Source organism: Hyla sarda, chromosome 3 (assembly GCF_029499605.1).
Source record: "Hyla sarda isolate aHylSar1 chromosome 3, aHylSar1.hap1, whole genome shotgun sequence".
NCBI classification, from domain to species: Eukaryota; Metazoa; Chordata; class Amphibia; order Anura; family Hylidae; genus Hyla; species Hyla sarda.
In genome coordinates this window covers 19,078,542-19,097,428 of record NC_079191.1, presented here as the reverse complement: position 1 = coordinate 19,097,428, position 18,887 = coordinate 19,078,542, and the positions used below count along the sequence as shown (strand labels likewise).

The window sequence follows — 18,887 nt, the reverse complement described above, 5'->3', positions numbered from 1 at the left end:
AATTCATAGTCACATTGAGACCGGCATAGACGGGTTGGCACCTTTTTCAGGAGTAGGTAGTCCAACAGATCCCCCATGACTCGACTTTCCTCCTGTAGAGTCTTCCATGTATAGAGGTCCTCAGGAACCTTTGTAGATCCAGGTTCACCGTCTTCCTGTGTAGTCAAGACATTCTGACTCACGAACCTCTGATAGAATAGGGGCATCTCCATATCTTCCCACTCGTCCTCGACAGGTGGTTCTTCGTCAGGGGCCATACGGGATAGCACATCAGCGTTCACATTAGACTTGCCGCTTTGGTATTTAATGTTGAAGTCGTAGTTGGCCATTCTGGAGGCCCAACGCTGCTCAATGGCTCCCAGTTTAGCTGTATTCAAATGCGCCAACGGGTTGTTGTCGGTGTACACGGTGAGAGGGGTGGCTGCTAGATAGTCCTTAAACTTTTTGGTCACTGCCCAGACCAAGGCGAGGAGCTCCAGCTTGAAGGAACTGTAGTTGGAGTCGTTCTTTTCCACCCCTCGCAGATGTCTGCTGGCATAGGCTATCACCCTTTCTTTACCGTCTTGCTGTTACGCCTAGCGCTCCGGGTCCCCGCTCCTCCCCGGAGCGCTCACGGCGTCTCTCTCCCTGCAGCGCCCCGGTCAGTCCCGCTGACCGGGAGCGCTGCACTGTCATGGCCGTCGGGGATGCGATTCGCACAGCGGGACGCGCCCGCTCGCGAATCGCATCCCGGGTCACTTACCCGTCCCGGTCCCCTGCTGTCATGTGCTGGCGCGCGCGGCTCCGCTCTCTAGGGCGCGCGCGCGCCAGCTCTCTGGGACTTAAAGGGCCAGTGCACCAATGATTGGTGCCTGGCCCAATTAGCTTAATTGGCTTCCACCTGCTCCCTGGCTATATCTGATCACTGCCCCTGCACTCCCCTGCCGGATCTTGTTGCCTTGTGCCAGTGAAAGCGTTTAGTGTGTCCAAAGCCTGTGTTACCTGAACTTCTGCTATCCATCCTGACTACGAACCTTGCCGCCTGCCCCCGACCTTCTGCTACGTCTGACCTTGCCTCTGCCTAGTCCTTCTGTCCCACGCCTTCTCAGCAGTCAGCGAGGTTGAGCCGTTGCTAGTGGATACGACCTGGTTGCTACTGCCGCAGCAAGACCATCCCGCTTTGCGGCGGGCTCTGGCGAAAACCAGTAGCCTCTTAGAACCGGTCCACTAGCACGGTCCACGCCAATCCCTCACTGACACAGCGGATCCACAACCCGTAAGCCGAATCGTGACACTTGCACCTGGTATAGAACTGCTCCCATGCCTTCGAAGCTGGCATCTGTGTACAACCTGAAGGGCTGGCCATAATCAGGATACGCCAGGATAGGCGACTCAGTGAGCAGGTACTTTAAAACCCGGAACACCGTTTCCTGTTCTTCACCCCACTGGATCGGGAGTCTTCCTTTATAATTCTCCTTCACAGTACCCCAGAGAGCTGTAAACAGCAATTTGGGCAAAGTGAGGGATGAAGCGCTGGTAGTAGCCAGTGAATCCCAGGAAGCTTCTGATATCCTTCACCATGCTTGGGGTAGGCCAGTCCTTGACAACACTCACTTTTTCTGGATCAGGCTGGACGCCTTCTGCGCTGAACACATGGCCGAGATAATGGACCCGTGGCTTCAGTAGATGACACTTGATGGCCTTGATCTTCAGTCCATGTTGGATCAGGACTTGAAACACCTCCTTCAGATGTTCTTGATAAGTCTTGGAATAGACAATTACATCATCCAGATATAGTAGCACACTTTGAAAATTGAGATGTGCTAGACATCGCTCCATTAGGCGTTGAATGGTGGCAGGGGCGTTGCATAGCCCAAAGGGCATACTTTTGAATTCTAAAAGCCCCATCGGTGTCACAAACTCCGTCTTCTCACGATCTTCTTCTGCCATTTGCACTTGCCAATATCCACTGGTCAAGTCTAGAGTAGAGAAGTAGGCAGCTGAACCCAGGGCTGTCAAGGATTCTTCAATTCGAGGTAGAGGGTAGGCATCTTTGTGGGTGACATTATTCAACTTTCTGTAATTCACGCAGAAGCGGATGGTCCCATCTTTTTTTTGATGAGGACCAAGGGAGCGGCCCAAGCGCGGATGACATCAGTCTCCTTCATCTCGGTTAACATTTTTTTCACTGTCTGGTACATACCAGGGGCCACTGGACGATGCCATTCCTTGATTGGAGGACTATCACCCGTTAGGATCCGATGTTGGATCATCGTGGTCCGGACAAAATCGGTGGGGTGCTTGCTGAAGGCCTACTGATATTGTTTGGCCACTTGAATGACTCCACCAACCTGATCTCTGGGGGTATTCTCATCCCCTATCTGCAGCTGGGTCCACCATGCTTTGGGATAGCTGTTATCGGCTCCGTGAGTAGTCTGTGCGGTCAGCTGTTGGGCTACTTGCGGCTTAGTCAGTACATCCTTGGGCCCAAGATGGTATAGCTGAGCGACAGGAGTATACTTCGGGAGCCTGGTGGCGACATCCGACAAGTTGACAACTCGGACCGGGACCCTTCCGTTAGACACAGTAACTAGGCTACTCGCTGCATGAACCAAAGGGTAGTCTTCCAGTTGTATTGGTTCCAGTAAGGCCTGATAATCCTGGTTCTTCACCCCTGGTCGGGCACGGCACCAGATGATCATCTCCGTCTGTGGTTGGAGGATCACAGACCTTATTTCTTGAACCCTCGGCAGATCTCCCCTTGGTGGTTGACGAATTTCTGTTCGGCTTGCAAAGTCTTCAGATGGTGTTGCGCAGCTCGCCGGCCTGAGGGTGACATGTGAGGGAGAGATGCACGCAAGGACCCTACGATCTCTTCAAAACAGTGCCTCATGATGTTCATTCCTAGAATGAACTCTGCTGCCCCTTTATCAATGGCATTTGTGATAATGAGACCTTGTCCTCGGAGGACATACTCTCCCACTTGTATGGTGGGCTCCCAGTACCCATGCCTGGGTACTGGTTTCCCGTTCTCTGCCATCACTTGAAAGTCCACATCATCTGGTTCACATAACAATTCAGGCCCCCAGTATCTATAAAAAACATCTTTAGGAATAGTGGATACCTGGGAACCCATGTCAATGAGGGCTTCTAACTATACCCCCTCCACAATAACCTTCACGTAAGGGCATGGGGCAATGTACATGGAAAGTCCTGATTTTGTGCAGGTTACATCTGGACCTAGGGATGATGCTCCTGAGGGGCAGTCCTCGACCTCAGGGGATTCACGTTTAAAGCCCAACACTGACTTTTCAAATGGCTGACTTTATTGCAGTGATTACAGAAAGGTCTCTGAGTCCCTGACGGCCTTACAGGGGGATAATGAGGTGGATTGGCAGGACGGGGAGCGGGTTCTCTGGATGTCGGTGTCTCTTGACTAGGTGGACTAAACCTGCTCATTAGTTCTTTAACGGCCTTAGTTAACTGATCAATGTCCTGTCGTACACTCTGTAAGTCCGAGGCCACAGGGCTTGTAGGGGCAGGTAATAGTACAGGAGCAGGCGGTAATGAACTGGCCTGGTAGAGGCTCCTAACGTTTCAGTGGAAGGGGCACTAACTTCTTCTGCCTCTGGTCCTGACTCAATGACTTTTGTGGCCAATCTCTTAAAGGCAGGGAAAGATATGTCAGGGTTCTGCGCCGCCAGCATTCTAAGTTGGGCCTTGTCCCATTTGTTTTGTGCCCCATTTATGAATCTGCCAATAAGCACCTTGTTACTCTGCTCGGGCGTAATGCCATCTAACCTCTGTACAGTTTCCAATGCATTTTGCAACGCTACAGCATAGGCCTGAACGCAACAGAGGGGGAACTTTTTGCTCTGTGCGTAATGACGGGCGATACAGGGGTTGGAGCACCGTTATGTCATGGCTCTGCCCCTCGTGATGTCACACCCAGCCCCCTCAATACAAGTCTATGGGAGGGGGCGTGGCGGTCTTCACGCCCCCTGCCATAGACTTGCATTAAGGGGGCGGGCCGTGATGGCACGAGGGGGCGGAGCTATGACATTACGCTGCTCCGTCCACTGTATCGCTCTGTATCCGTCCCCCGAACTCGCTCTGTGTAGTAATGAAAGCGCGGTGCCGCAGCGGCAATCCCGGGGGTCGCCAGCAACGGGACCCCCGGGATAAGATGTCTAGGGGCGGAGTACCCCTTTAAATTTTAAACATGACTATGGGATTCTACTAGGGAAATTATGTTTTATAATAAATGCCCCTTCCTTGATCCTCCCACTGCCCTATCTTCAGCAGCAGATCAGCACACAAACTGTTCAATACAGTAGACTGTTGGCTTCCCAGCCAGTAGTCCTGTGGTAATGACAGGTATGTTACCTTTATTTCCTTCAAGGAATGTATAAAATACATTTGCATATTAATACAGAGGAGTCGGAGTCGGGGAGTCGGAGTTGGAAGTACAGAAAACTCCGGAGTCGGAACATTTATCTACCGACTCCACAGCCCTGCCGCCAACCGGCCCACAAACAGCAGGGATAATAAACGGAATGTCCACAGCAGATTTTATGAGATAACTGGAAACTTTTACTTGAACTTTTATGAAAACAGTCTTTACAATTGTACAGTTTCTCTTGAGGTAACCGGGATGCAGGTTCCTCACAGGCTTTGCTGGGACTTGTAGCTTTTAGCTTTAAGCAGGCCACTGTGCTACTAATTATAAGATTTGAGTGGAATAGTAGACACACAGGATTTGTAGTGATGAGCTTTGTAACTCACGGTTTTAGTGGCTGCTGGTTCTTCAGGCTTTGGCCTAGATGAATTGAATGAAGATATGCTGATTGTGCTTGCTTGATAGTCCAGCAGGAAGAAAGTGCAGGAACATGAGAGCAAATTAAATGACCGTGTCAGGAACTGTCCGGAGCAGGATCTGTCCGGAGTAGGTTTTCTCTGGGAATTTATTCCTGCTCTGGACAGTTCCTGACATGGACAGAGGTGTCAGCAGAGAGCACTGTATTCAGACTGAAAAGAGACTGAAAAAAAAAGAACTTCCTCTGTAGTATACAGCTGCTGATAAGTACTGGAAGGATTAAGATTTTTAAATAGAAGTCATTTACAAATCTGTTTAACTTTCTGGCACTAGTTGATTTAAAAAAAATGTTTTCCAATGGAGTACCCCTTTAAAGGGAAATTTTCATCAGCCGGGGCGTTACGTCGGCAGTGCCTTACAGTATTGCCCAAAAACTAAGCAAATCAGTTTTACACATACCTTGCTGTTAGAATCCAGAAAGTATTCCGCATACTGCAGTTGGGGACATTCTTGGCTCTGCAGATAGAAAAATACAAGTCTTAGGCTAAGTTTCACTAAGGATTCATAAAAAGCCACTTGGCATTTTTTCCTTTGGTGTTTTTTCCCCACTCATCTTTGGCATTTTTCTGCGGTTTTGGGCTCAGTGGCAGTTTTCCAAAATCACAGCATGTTGAGACTATGGCGCCTATGGGAGCAAAGAAAAAGAAAAAAAAAACGCCATACAAATGCCATGTAGGTTTAGCATTGCAATTTTTTCCCCATTTCTTTCATCACTTACATGATGAAAGAATCACGACTTGTCATGATTACAATGCAAGGGAAAATCGCCAAAGGAAAAAAAAACGTCAAGACTAAAAGCCACAATTTTTTTTTGGTAAAATGGCAGGACAGGTTTTTTTTTTTGTGTTTTTTTTTTTTTCAGGTCCAAAAAACTGCAGAAAAAAGTGGAAACCTAGACTGAAGCGGTTATCCAGTCTAGGTTTTTTTAAATAAAAAAAAGTAATTCTGTTTTTCTATTCCTAGATAACTCGTTTAGGGTGTATTCACAAGGGAGCGCATCCGTAGCGTGTTTGATGCCGAGGATGCGCTGCCGGCAAACACAGAGTTACGGCAGAGCAAGCTCTTTGCTGCTACTGCCGTGGCTATGTGTGTCCGCTCGAGACTGCTGGTGGTAAATCCGCAGATACAAGCAGACACACACTGAGCTACATCAGCAGCAGAGAGATTGCTCTGCTGTAACTCTGTGTGTGCTGGCAGTGCATCCACAGCGACAAATACGCTGCGGATGCTCTCCTGTATGAATACATCCTAAAAGGGTTAAAGTGTAACTCGAATGGTGAGATGATAAATGACCATCATGCAGCATCATGCATGATAGTGAATTCAAAATTATCTAAAATGCCTCCCCGTAGCTGTGCAAAATCCACCTGCAGTGTAAGAGCCAGCGTAATGTTATTCTATGACACTGCATCTCACACTGGATGCGCACTTTGAACAGCTAAGAGCTGCCAGGAGAAATGCGCCTAGTTGAGATAGTCATGCGCCGAATACAAAATGAAGTTAATTTTGAAAAATTACTATCGTGCATCGTACTGTGCGGTACTTATTTGTCATATATCACCATTGGAGTTCAGCTTTTAAGGGGTACTTCGGTGGAAACTTTTTTTTTTTTTTTTTATCAACTGGTACCAGAAAGTTAAACAGATTTGTAAATGATTTATATTAAATAAATCTTTACCCTTCCAGTACTTTTTAACAGCTGTATGCTACAGAGGAAATTCTATTATTTTTTAATTTCTTTTTGTCTTGTCCACAGTGCTTTCTGCTGACACCTGGTGCCTGTATCGGGAACTGTCCAGAGCAGGAGAAAATCCTCATAGCAAACCTAAGCTGCTCTGGACAGTTCCTGACATGGACAGAGGTGTCAGCAGAGAGCACTGTGGACAAGACAAAAAAGAAATTAAAAAAGAATAGAATTTCCTCTGAAGCATACAGCTGCTAAAAAGTACTGGAAGAGTAAAGATTTTTTAATAGAAGTAATTTACAAATCTGTTTAACTTTCTGGCACCAGTTGATTTAAAAAAATAAAATAATTCCACTGGAGTACCCCTTTAAGGCTCATGCAGGCTTGACTATTAAGCCCTGTTCATACAACGTTTCTGCAGTACGCTAAAGGTATCTGTCAAAAAAAGGAATGCCGTCATATACTGTAGTGTACTGCAACAAGGCCTAATAATTTCTGTGGGCCGAATGCAGTCACCCAATAATTTTGGTCAGGTCACTTCCCAGTAGCATATGGTAATTTAGTGTTTTCCAACCAGGGTGCCCTCAGCTGTTGCAAAACTACAACTCCCAGCATGCTCGGACAGCCTTTGGCTGTCCGGGCATGAAGGGAGTTGTAGTTTTGCAACAGCTGGAGGCACACTGGTTGGAAAAGACTGCACTAATTTGACAGGGCACAATAAGGTAGCTACGTGATAGCGCTTCATAAAAAGCCATTGGAATGAATGGGGCCCGCTGCAGTACGCCACAGTATATGTTGACATCCCTTTTTTTTTGTACAGGATGCTGACAGCTACCTCTAACATAATGCAGAAAAGCAGAGTGAACAGGGCCTTAAAATTACTTTAAAAAAAGGCGCTTTTGCGCATATTTAGAAGAACTAAAAGAAAATTGCCGCAGGAAGAATCAACGAAATTTGTACAAAATTATTTTAAAATACACATTTTTACAAATTTTTACCTAACAGGGAAAAAAATTATAAATTATGTCTATCACGAGCAGACGTACATTTGCGCTATTCGCCTTTGCTTTGGTGGATAAATATGTTCAGAACTACTTCTTTTGCTTTTTGGTAATATTTGCAACAAAAAAAAAATAACTTTGCACATTTTGTTAAAGTTTAAAAATAAATAAATAAATAAACAAATATGTTATATTTTCTGCCCAAAAATTGTGGACAAAACAAAAGAAAACAAAGTTAATTGTTTTAGTCTTCATTTTGTTTCCATAACAACCGCTGTAGAAATAGCAGCACAGGACCTTCAGGGCAGCCAATCTAAGTAGCCAATCAGAACTCAACTTTCATTTTCCACTAGAAACTGCATAACGAAAGCAGAGCTGTGATTGGTCGTCTAGGGTGACAGGCAGACGCAGAATCCAATCGGCTCTATTAGAAAGCAAAGAAGGAGAACACGTGCTCACTAGAGGTTGCGGTGGCGTAAAAAGTGACGTTTCGGCCCCTCCCCCTAGCCTCCGTTTTACTAAGCTATGGGCCGAGTGCGGACTACAACAAAATGGCTCCGATATCGCGGACAGGATTTGTGTTAAAGATGAATAACCTGTTATGTATTGGTCTTGTGACGTCACTTTACTGCGACTGTTCTGGTCTCCACATTGGCTGTCACGAGCACCGGGCTCCCTAGTTGTTGAACATCACGATACCGGATCATGGCGATGCTGGCCGAACGTAAGTCTCCTTTACTGGGGAAGAGTGTGTTGTCGCCACCCTGCGGTCATGATGTGCATAGCAAGTGCTGCTCTTATCTGAGAAGTGATACAATTGTATCTGGTGTAGACTGATACATTTTAGCAAACTGCAAAACTATGAATTTGGCTATGTACAATATCAGTCTGGAGTCCGGGATGTTTAGCTCACAGAGCATTGTCTAGACTGGATACAATTGTATCACTTCTCAGCTGAGAGCAGGACTAGCTATGTACAATGTATCGGTCTGGAGTCCAGGATATTTAGCTCACAGAGCATTGTCTAGACTGGATACAATTGTATCACTTCTCAGCTGAGAGCAGGACTAGCTATGTACAATGTATCAGTCTGGAGTCCGGGATGTTTAGCTCATAGAGCATTGTCTAGACTGGATACAATTGTATATACTTCTCAGCTGAGAACAGGACGAGCTATGTACAATGTATCAGTCTGGAGTCCGGGATGTTTAGCTCACAGAGCATTGTCTAGACTGGATACAATTGTATCACTTCTCAGCTGAGAGCAGGACTAGTTATGTACAATGTATCAGTCTGGAGTCCAGGATGTTTAGCTCACAGAGCATTGTCTAGACTGGATACAATTGTATCACTTCTCAGCTGAGAGCAGGACAAGCTATGTACAATGTATCAGTCTGGAGTCCGGGATGTTTAGCTCACAGAGCATTGTCTAGACTGGATACAATTGTATCACTTCTCAGCTGAGAGCAGGACTAGTTATGTACAATGTATCAGTCTGGAGTCCGGGATGTTTAGCTCACAGAGCATTGTCTAGACTGGATACAATTGTATCACTTCTCAGCTGAGAGCAGGACGAGCTATGTACAATGTATCAGTCTGGAGTCCGGGATGTTTAGCTCACAGAGCATTGTCTAGACTGGATACAATTGTATCACTTCTCAGCTGAGAGCAGGACTAGCTATGTACAATGTATCAGTCTGGAGTCCAGGATGTTTAGCTCACAGAGCATTGTCTAGACTGGATACAATTGTATCACTTCTCAGCTGAGAGCAGGACTAGCTATGTACAATGTATCAGTCTGGAGTCCAGGATGTTCAGCTCACAGAGCATTGTCTAGACTGTATACAACTGTATCACTTCTCAGCTGAGAGCAGGACGAGCTATGTACAATGTATCAGTCTGGAGTCTGGGATGTTTAGCTCACAGAGCATTGTCTAGACTGGATACAATTGTATCACTTCTCAGCTGAGAGCAGGACTAGCTATGTACAATGTATCAGTCTGGAGTCCGGGATGTTTAGCTCACAGAGCATTGTCTAGACTGGATACAATTGTATCACTTCTCAGCTGAGAGCAGGACTAGCTATGTACAATGTATCAGTCTGGAGTCCAGGATGTTTAGCTCACAGAGCATTGTCTAGACTGGATACAATTGTATCACTTCTCAGCTGAGAGCAGGACTAGCTAAGTACAATGTATCAGTCTGGAGTCCAGGATGTTTAGCTCACAGAGCATTGTCTAGACTGGATACAATTGTATCACTTCTCAGCTGAGAGCAGGACTAGCTATGTACAATGTATCAGTCTGGAGTCCAGGATGCTTAGCTCACAGAGCATTGTCTAGACTGGATACAATTGTATCACTTCTCAGCTGAGGACAGGACTAACTATGTACAATGTATCAGTCTGGAGTCCAGGCTATTTAGCTCACAGAGCATTGTCTAGACTGGATACAATTGTATCACTTCTCAGCTGAGAGCAGGACAAGCTATGTACAATGTATCAGTCTGGAGTCCGGGATGTTTAGCTCACAGAGCATTGTCTAGACTGGATACAATTGTATCACTTCTCAGCTGAGAGCAGGACTAGTTATGTACAATGTATCAGTCTGGAGTCCAGGATGTTTAGCTCACAGAGCATTGTCTAGACTGGATACAATTGTATCACTTCTCAGCTGAGAGCAGGACTAGCCATGTACAATGTATCAGTCTGGAGTCCGGGATGTTTAGCTCACAGAGCATTGTCTAGACTGGATACAATTGTATCACTTCTCAGCTGAGAGCAGGACGAGCTATGTACAATGTATCAGTCTGGAGTCCGGGATGTTTAGCTCACAGAGCATTGTCTAGACTGGATACAATTGTATCACTTCTCAGCTGAGAGCAGGACTAGCTATGTACAATGTATCAGTCTGGAGTCCAGGATGTTTAGCTCACAGAGCATTGTCTAGACTGGATACAATTGTATCACTTCTCAGCTGAGAGCAGGACTAGCTATGTACAATGTATCAGTCTGGAGTCCAGGATGTTCAGCTCACAGAGCATTGTCTAGACTGTATACAACTGTATCACTTCTCAGCTGAGAGCAGGACTAGCTATGTACAATGTATCAGTCTGGAGTCCAGGATGTTTAGCTCACAGAGCATTGTCTAGACTGGATACAATTGTATCACTTCTCAGCTGAGAGCAGGACTAGCTATGTACAATGTATCAGTCTGGAGTCCAGGATGTTTAGCTCACAGAGCATTGTCTAGACTGTATACAACTGTATCACTTCTCAGCTGAGAGCAGGACGAGCTATGTACAATGTATCAGTCTGGAGTCTGGGATGTTTAGCTCACAGAGCATTGTCTAGACTGGATACAATTGTATCACTTCTCAGCTGAGAGCAGGACTAGCTATGTACAATGTATCAGTCTGGAGTCCGGGATGTTTAGCTCACAGAGCATTGTCTAGACTGGATACAATTGTATCACTTCTCAGCTGAGAGCAGGACTAGCTATGTACAATGTATCAGTCTGGAGTCCAGGATGTTTAGCTCACAGAGCATTGTCTAGACTGGATACAATTGTATCACTTCTCAGCTGAGAGCAGGACTAGCTAAGTACAATGTATCAGTCTGGAGTCCAGGATGTTTAGCTCACAGAGCATTGTCTAGACTGGATACAATTGTATCACTTCTCAGCTGAGAGCAGGACTAGCTATGTACAATGTATCAGTCTGGAGTCCAGGATGCTTAGCTCACAGAGCATTGTCTAGACTGGATACAATTGTATCACTTCTCAGCTGAGGACAGGACTAACTATGTACAATGTATCAGTCTGGAGTCCAGGCTATTTAGCTCACAGAGCATTGTCTAGACTGGATACAATTGTATCACTTCTCAGCTGAGAGCAGGACTAGCCATGTACAATGTATCAGTCTGGAGTCCGGGATGTTTAGCTCACAGAGCATTGTCTAGACTGGATACAATTGTATCACTTCTCAGCTGAGAGCAGGACGAGCTATGTACAATGTATCAGTCTGGAGTCCGGGATGTTTAGCTCACAGAGCATTGTCTAGACTGGATACAATTGTATCACTTCTCAGCTGAGAGCAGGACTAGCTATGTACAATGTATCAGTCTGGAGTCCAGGATGTTCAGCTCACAGAGCATTGTCTAGACTGGATGCAATTGTCTCCACTTCTCAGCTGAGAGCAGGACTAGCTATATACAATGTATCAGTCTGGAGTCTGGGATGTTTAGCTCACAGAGCATTGTCTAGACTGGATACAATTGTATCACTTCTCAGCTGAGAGCAGGACTTACTATGTACGATGTATCAGTCTGGAGTCCAGGATGTTTAGCTCACAGAGCATTGTCTAGACTGGATACAACTGTATCACTTCTCAGCTGAGAGCAGCACTAGCTATGTACAATGTATCAGTCTGGAGTCCAGGATATTTAGCTCACAGAGCATTGTCTAGACTGGATACAACTGTATCACTTCTCAGCTGAGAGCAGGACTAGCTATGTACAATGTATCAGTCTGGAGTCCGGGATGTTTAGCTCACAGAGCATTGTCTAGACTGGATACAATTGTATCACTTCTCAGCTGAGAGCAGGACTAGCTATGTACAATGTATCGGTCTGGAGTCCAGGATGTTTAGCTCACAGAGCATTGTCTAGACTGGATACATTTGTATCACTTCTGAGCTGAGAGCAGGACTAGCTATGTACAATGTATCAGTCTGGAGTCCAGGATGTTTAGCTCACAGAGCATTGTCTAGACTGGATACAACTGTATCACTTCTCAGCTGAGAGCAGGACGAGCTATGTACAATGTATAAGTCTGGAGTCCAGCATGTTTAGCTCACAGAGCATTGTCTAGACTGGATACAATTGTATCACTTCTGAGCTGAGAGCAGGACGAGCTATGTACAATGTATCAGTCTGGAGTCCAGGATGTTTAGCTCACAGAGCATTGTCTAGACTGGATACAATTGTATATACTTCTCAGCTGAGAGCAGGACTAGCTGTGTACAATGTATCAGTCTGGAGTCCAGGATGTTTAGCTCACAGAGCATTGTCTGGACTGGATACAATTGTATCACTTCTCAGCTGAGAGCAGGACTAGCTGTGTACAATGTATCAGTCTGGAGTCCAGGATGTTTAGCTCACAGAGCATTGTCTAGACTGGATACAATTGGATCACTTCTCAGCTGAGGGCAGGACTAGTTATGTACAATGTATCAGTCTGGAGTCCGGGATGTTTAGCTCACAGAGCATTGTCTAGACTGGATACAATTGTATCACTTCTCAGCTGAGAGCAGGACTAGCTATGTACAATGTATCAGTCTGGGGTCCGGGATGTTTAGCTCACAGAGCATTGTCTAGACTGGATACAATTGTATCACTTCTCAGCTGAGAGCAGGACTAGCTATGTACAATGTATCAGTCAGGAGTCCAGGATGTTTAGCTCACAGAGCATTGTCTAGACTGGATACATTTGTATCACTTCTCAGCTGAGAGCAGGACGAGCTATGTACAATGTATCAGTCTGGAGTCCAGGATGTTTAGCTCACAGAGCATTGTCTAGACTGGATACAATATCAATTCTCAATTGTATCAATTTTAATTTAGTGTTTCCCAACCAGGGTGCCCCCAGCTGTTGCAAAACTACAACTCCCAGCATGCCCGGACAGCCTTTGGCTGTCCGGGCATGCTGGAAGTTGTAGTTTTGCAACAGCTGGAGGCAGACCGGTTGGAAAACACTGCACTAATTTGACCGGGTTATCATAGTCATACATTATTTTCGGCACCCGTCATTGGCTGTATGATCTAACACTTGGATTGGTTGCTCCTTCCTGCAGCTCGTAGGAAGCAGAAGTGGTCAGTGGATCCGAGGAACAGCACGTGGAGTAAAGATGAAAACAAGTTTGGACAGAAGATGATGGAGAAGATGGGCTGGTCAAAAGGCAAGGTGCGACTTTAGACGTCTCCTGAGTGCGAACTGTGGTTGTGTTGCGGACATTCTTCCCAACAATCGAGCCTTTAGCTGTTGCAAAACTACATTTCCCAGCATGCCCAGACAGCCGTTGGCTGGAGTTGTAGTTTTGCAACAGCTGGAGGCTCACTGGGACAAAGGGGCCCAGGGCTCATTGATGTGTGTGGGTTTGAAGGCTAGCCAAACTGGTCCGATCCTACTGGTCCGAACTGCTGTAAAGGAAACTGTATGAAAAACTTCCTGCTGTCTATGAGAGACCAGTGTCGGATCACACAAGACATCGCAGTGATTCCCAACCAAGGTGCCTCCAGCTGTGGCAAAACTACAACTCCCAGCATGCGCAGCAGCAGTCTCCAAACTTTGGACATCCAGCTGTTGCAAAACTACAACTCCCAGCATGCTCAGCAGCAGTCTCCAAACTGTGGACCTCCAGATGTTGCAAAACTACAACTCCCAGCATGCCCGGACAGCCGTTGGCTGTCCGGGCATGCTGGGAGTTGTAGTTTTGTAACAGCTGGAGGCACCCTGGTTGGGATACACTGGCTTACAGCATATGGGACTATGTAACCACAGACCAGTCAGATCGCCCATGTGACCAGCCGCTCTGCCCCGGTCATATACATGTCAAAATTTGGCTCTTGTCACAGCCGCTCAAATGTTTACTCTTCTTCCAACATCAAATTTGTTCATAGGTGGGCTGATCAGACCACTATGAGCAACAATTTAACCCATAGGGGTTAACAAAAACCTCTATATACGTGTGTGTTCTAATAAAACATAACTTTTATTGCCAAAATATAAAGATGAGAACCAAAAACACACAATTAAAACTAGAGCTGGGCGGTATGACCAAATATGTGTATCACGGTATTTTTGTAACTTATGGCGGTTCCACGGTATAGAACAGTATTTCTTTCACTCCCCCCCCCCCCCCACACCGAAAATGATGTTACCCACCAGCGCTGTTCTGCTCCCTCCCCCAAATCATGTTACCCGCCAGCGCTGTTCTGCTCCCCCCCCAATTAATTATCAGCCCAGCGGGGTACTACTCACATATGTCACCCGCAAGCACTGCCCTCCTCCTCTTAGTTGCGGGCCACCGGCGCTGAAACTCTATTCTGTTCGCCAGTGGTCTCCAACCTGCGGACCTCCAGATGTCGCAAAACTACAACTCCCAGCATGCCCGGTATCGCCACGTGCGATCGCCACGTGCGTAAATGTCCGAACTATAAAAATTATATCGTAAATTAAATCGCACAGTCAATGGCGTACGCGCAAAAAAAAATTCCAAAATAGCATATTTTTGGTCACTTTTCATACCATAAAAAAAGGAATAAAAAGCAATCAAAAAGTCCGATCAAAACAAAAATGGTACCGATTAAAACTTCAGATCACGGCGCAAAAAATGAGCCCTCATACCGCCCCGTACACGGCAAAATAAAAGTTATAGAGGTCAGAAGAGGACAATTTTAAACGTATAAATTTTCGTGCATGTAGTTATGATTTTTCCAAAAGTACGACAAAATCCTATATAAGTAGGGGATCATTTTAACCGTATGGACCTACAGAATAATAAGGTATCATTTTTACCGAAAAATGTACTGCGTAGAATCGGAAGCCCCCCCCCCCCCCCCAATATTTACAAAATGGTGTTTCTTCTTCAATTTTGTCGCACAATGATTTTTTTTTTTCTTCCCCCGTTTCGCTGTAGATCTTTGGGTAAAATGACTGATGTTATTGCAAAGTAGAATTGGTGGCGCAAAAATTAAGGTGTAAAAATTTTAGATGTAAAATTGAAAGGGTTATGATTTTTAAAAGGTAAGGAAGAAAAAAACGAAAGTGCAAAAACAGAAAAACGCTTGGTCCTTAAGAGGTTAATGGGATTTTTAACCTTACGTGGTGATCCCTATTACAGGCAGGCCGACAGTCGTGAATAGAGCTGAGCGAACTTACAGTAAATTCGATTCGTCATGAACTTCTCGGCTCGGCAGTTGATGACTTATTCTGCATAAATTAGTTCAGCTTTCAGGTGCTCCGGTGGGCTGGAAAAGGTGGATACAGTCCTAGGAAAGAGTCACCTAGGACTGTATCCTCCTTTTCCAGCCCACGGAAGCACCGGAAAGCTGAACTAATTTATGCAGGATAAGTCATCAACTGCCGAGCCGAGAAGTTCGTGACGAATTGAATTTACTGTAAGTTCGCTCATCTCTAATTGTGATACCAGACAGAAAACATTACATGCTATATATTCGAGAAAGGTGCGCAAGCTGCATAAAGGGTATCCTGTCAATGTGAACCCGGCCTAGTAACCTACTAAAATCCTCTCATTCACTACTTAACCCCTACAGGACCCATGACGTAACGGTACGTCCCGACACCCTGGGTCTTAAGGACCAGGGACGTACATTTACGTCATGGGCAGTTTTAGTCCCTGCCGTGCGCCGGGCGGGGATCGGAGCGGGATGGCTGCTGAAATCATTCAGCAGGCATCCCGTGCAAATGCCCAGGGGGGTCATCAGACCCCGCCATGTCGGCGATCGCGGCAAATCGCAAGTGAATTCACACTTGCGATTTGCGCGATTCCGGGTCATTACGGGTCTATAGTGACCCGGTGACCCGGAATAGAAGGGGGATCGCGGGTGTCTAAGACACCCACGATCCCCCTGAAGCGATAGGAGTGAGGTGCCACCCCTCCTATCCCTGCTATTGGTGGTCTAGACGCGACCACCAACAGCAGATCGGGGGCGGGGGGTTTACTTTCGTTTTCCCCGTTCTGCCCTCCCACAATAGGCGGGGCAGGACGGGGAAATGACGGGGACCGGCGCCGAAGATCCACTTACCGATCCGGGCGGGCGTCGGAGGCTGCAGGCGACGGAGATCGGCGGGCGGCGATGACGTGCGGCTGGATCCGACGGAAGCCGGTGAGTTGCCTAGCAACATTTGGAGGGTACAGTTTGAGACCATTATACAGTGGTCTCTAACTGTAGCCCTCCAGATGTTGCAAAACTATAACTCCCAGCATGCCCAGACAGCTGTTTGGGCATGCTGGAATATGTAGTTTTGCAACAGCTGGAGGGCTACAGTTTGAGACCACTATATAGTGGTCCCTAAACTGTAGCCCTCCAGATCTTGCAAAACTACAACTCCTAGCATGCTCAAACAACTGTTTGCTGTCAGGGCATGCTGGGAATTGTAGTTTTGCAACAGCTGGAGGACCACAGTTTGGAGATCACTTTGCAGTGGTCTCTAAAACTGTAGCCCTCCAGATGCAAAACTGCAAATCCCAGCATGTCCAAACAGCAATCAGCTGTCTCGGCATGCTGGGAGTTGTAGTTGCGTACCTCCAGCTATTGCATGACTACATCTCCCAGCATGCCCTTCGGCGATCAGTACATGCTGGGAGTTGTAGTTTTGCAACAGCTGGAGGCACACTGGTTAGAAAATACTGAGTTAGGTAACAGAACCTAACTGAAGGTTTTCCAACCAGTGTGCCTCCAGCTGTTGCAAAAGTACAACTCCCAGCATGCACGGTCTGTCAGTACATGCTGGGAGTTGTAGTTTTGAAACAGCTGGAGGTTTGCCCCCCCATGTGAACGTACAGTGTACATTCACACGGGCAGGCTTACAGTAAGTTTCCTGCTTCAAGTTTGGGCTGCGGCAAATTTTTCGCCGTAGCTCAAACTTCTAGCGAGAAACTTACCGTAACCCGCCAGTGTGAATGTATCCTAAAAACACTACACTACACTACACTAACAAATAATAAAGGGTAAAAAACTACATATACACCCCTTACACTGTCCCCCCAATAAAAATGAAAAACGTATTGTATGGCAGTGTTTCCAAAACGGAGCCTCCAGCTGTTGCAAAACAACAACTCCCAGCATTTCCGGACAGCCACTGACTGTCCAGGCATGCTGGGAATTTAGCAACAGCTGGAGGCACCCTGTTTGGGAATCAGTGGCATAGAATACCCCTATGTCCACCCCTGTGCAATCCCTAATTTAGTCCTCAAATGCGCATCGCGCTCTCTCACTTCGGAGCCCTGTCGTATTTCAAGGCAACAGTTTAGGGCCACATATGGGGTATCTCCGTACTCGGGAGAAATTGCACTACTAATTTTGGGGGGCTTTTTCTCCTTTTACCCCTTAGGAAAAGGAAAAGTTGGGGCTACACCAGCTTGTTAGTGTAAAAAAAAAAAAAAAATTACACTAACATGCCGGTGTTGCCCTTTACTTTTTATTTTCACAAGCGTTAAAAGGAAAAAAAGACCCCCAAAATTTGTAACGCAATTTCTCCTGAATACAGAAATACCCCATATGTGGGTGTAAAATGCTCTGTGGGCACATAACAAGGCTCAGGAGTGAGAGTGCACCATGTACATTTGAGGTCTAAATTGGTGATTTGCACAGGGGTGGCTGATTTTACAGCGGTTCTGACATAACCCCCCCCAAAAAAAATACCCACATGTGACCCCATTTTGCAAACTACACCCCTCACGGAATGTAATAAGGGGTACAGTGAGCATTTACGCCCCACAGGTGTCTGACAGATTTTTGGAACAGTGGTCTGTGAAAATGAAAAATTTTATTTTTCATTTGCACAGCCCACTGTTCCAAAGATCTGTCAAACGCCAGTGGGGTGTAAATACTCACTGCACCCCTTATTAATTTCTGTGAGGGGTGTAGTTTCCAAAATAGGGTCACATGTGGGGGGTTCCACTGTTCTGGCACCACGGGGGGCTTTGTAAACGCACATGGCCCCTGACTTCCATTACAAAACATTTTTTTGCCAAAAGCTCAATGGCGCTCCTTCTCTTCTGAGCATTGTAGTGCGCCAGCAGAGCACTTGACGTCCACACATGGGGTATTTCCATACTCAGAAGAGATGGGGTTACAAATTTTGGGGGGTCTTTTCTGCTATTAACCCTTACAAAAATGTGAAATTTGGGGGGAAACACACATTTTAGTGAAATTATTATAATTTTTTTTTACATATGCAAAAGTCGTGAAACCCCTGTGGGGTATTAAGGCTCGCTTTATTCCTTGTTACGTTCCTCAAGGGGTCTAGTTTCCAAAATGGTATGCCATGTGTTTTTTTTTGCTGTTCTGGCACCATAGGGGCTTCCTAAATGCGACATGCCCCCCGAGCAAAATTTGCTCTCAAAAAGCCAAATATGACTCCTTCTCTTCTGAGCATTGTAGTTCACCCGTAGTGCACTTCAGGTCAACTTATGGGGTACCTCCATACTCAGAAGAGATGGGGTTACAAATTTTGGGGGGTCTTTTCTGCTATTAACCCTTGCAAAAATGTGAAATTTGGGGGGAAACACACATTTTAGTGAAAAAAAAATATTTTTTTTTTAC

The 18,887-nt window shown here is 46.1% G+C and overlaps 1 protein-coding gene across 1 annotated transcript in view; it reads left to right on the top strand.

The window, feature by feature from the left end:
- Positions 1-8,045: 8,045 nt before the first annotated feature.
- Positions 8,046-18,887, top strand: part of PINX1 (PIN2 (TERF1) interacting telomerase inhibitor 1) — a 153,038-nt gene continuing 142,196 nt past the window's right edge. Inside the window, exons 1-2 of the mRNA XM_056563837.1 lie at positions 8,046-8,264; positions 13,391-13,500. Of these exons, the coding sequence (XP_056419812.1) occupies positions 8,246-8,264; positions 13,391-13,500 (129 nt within the window). The 5' untranslated portion in view covers positions 8,046-8,245. The remainder of the gene's footprint in view (positions 8,265-13,390; positions 13,501-18,887) is intronic.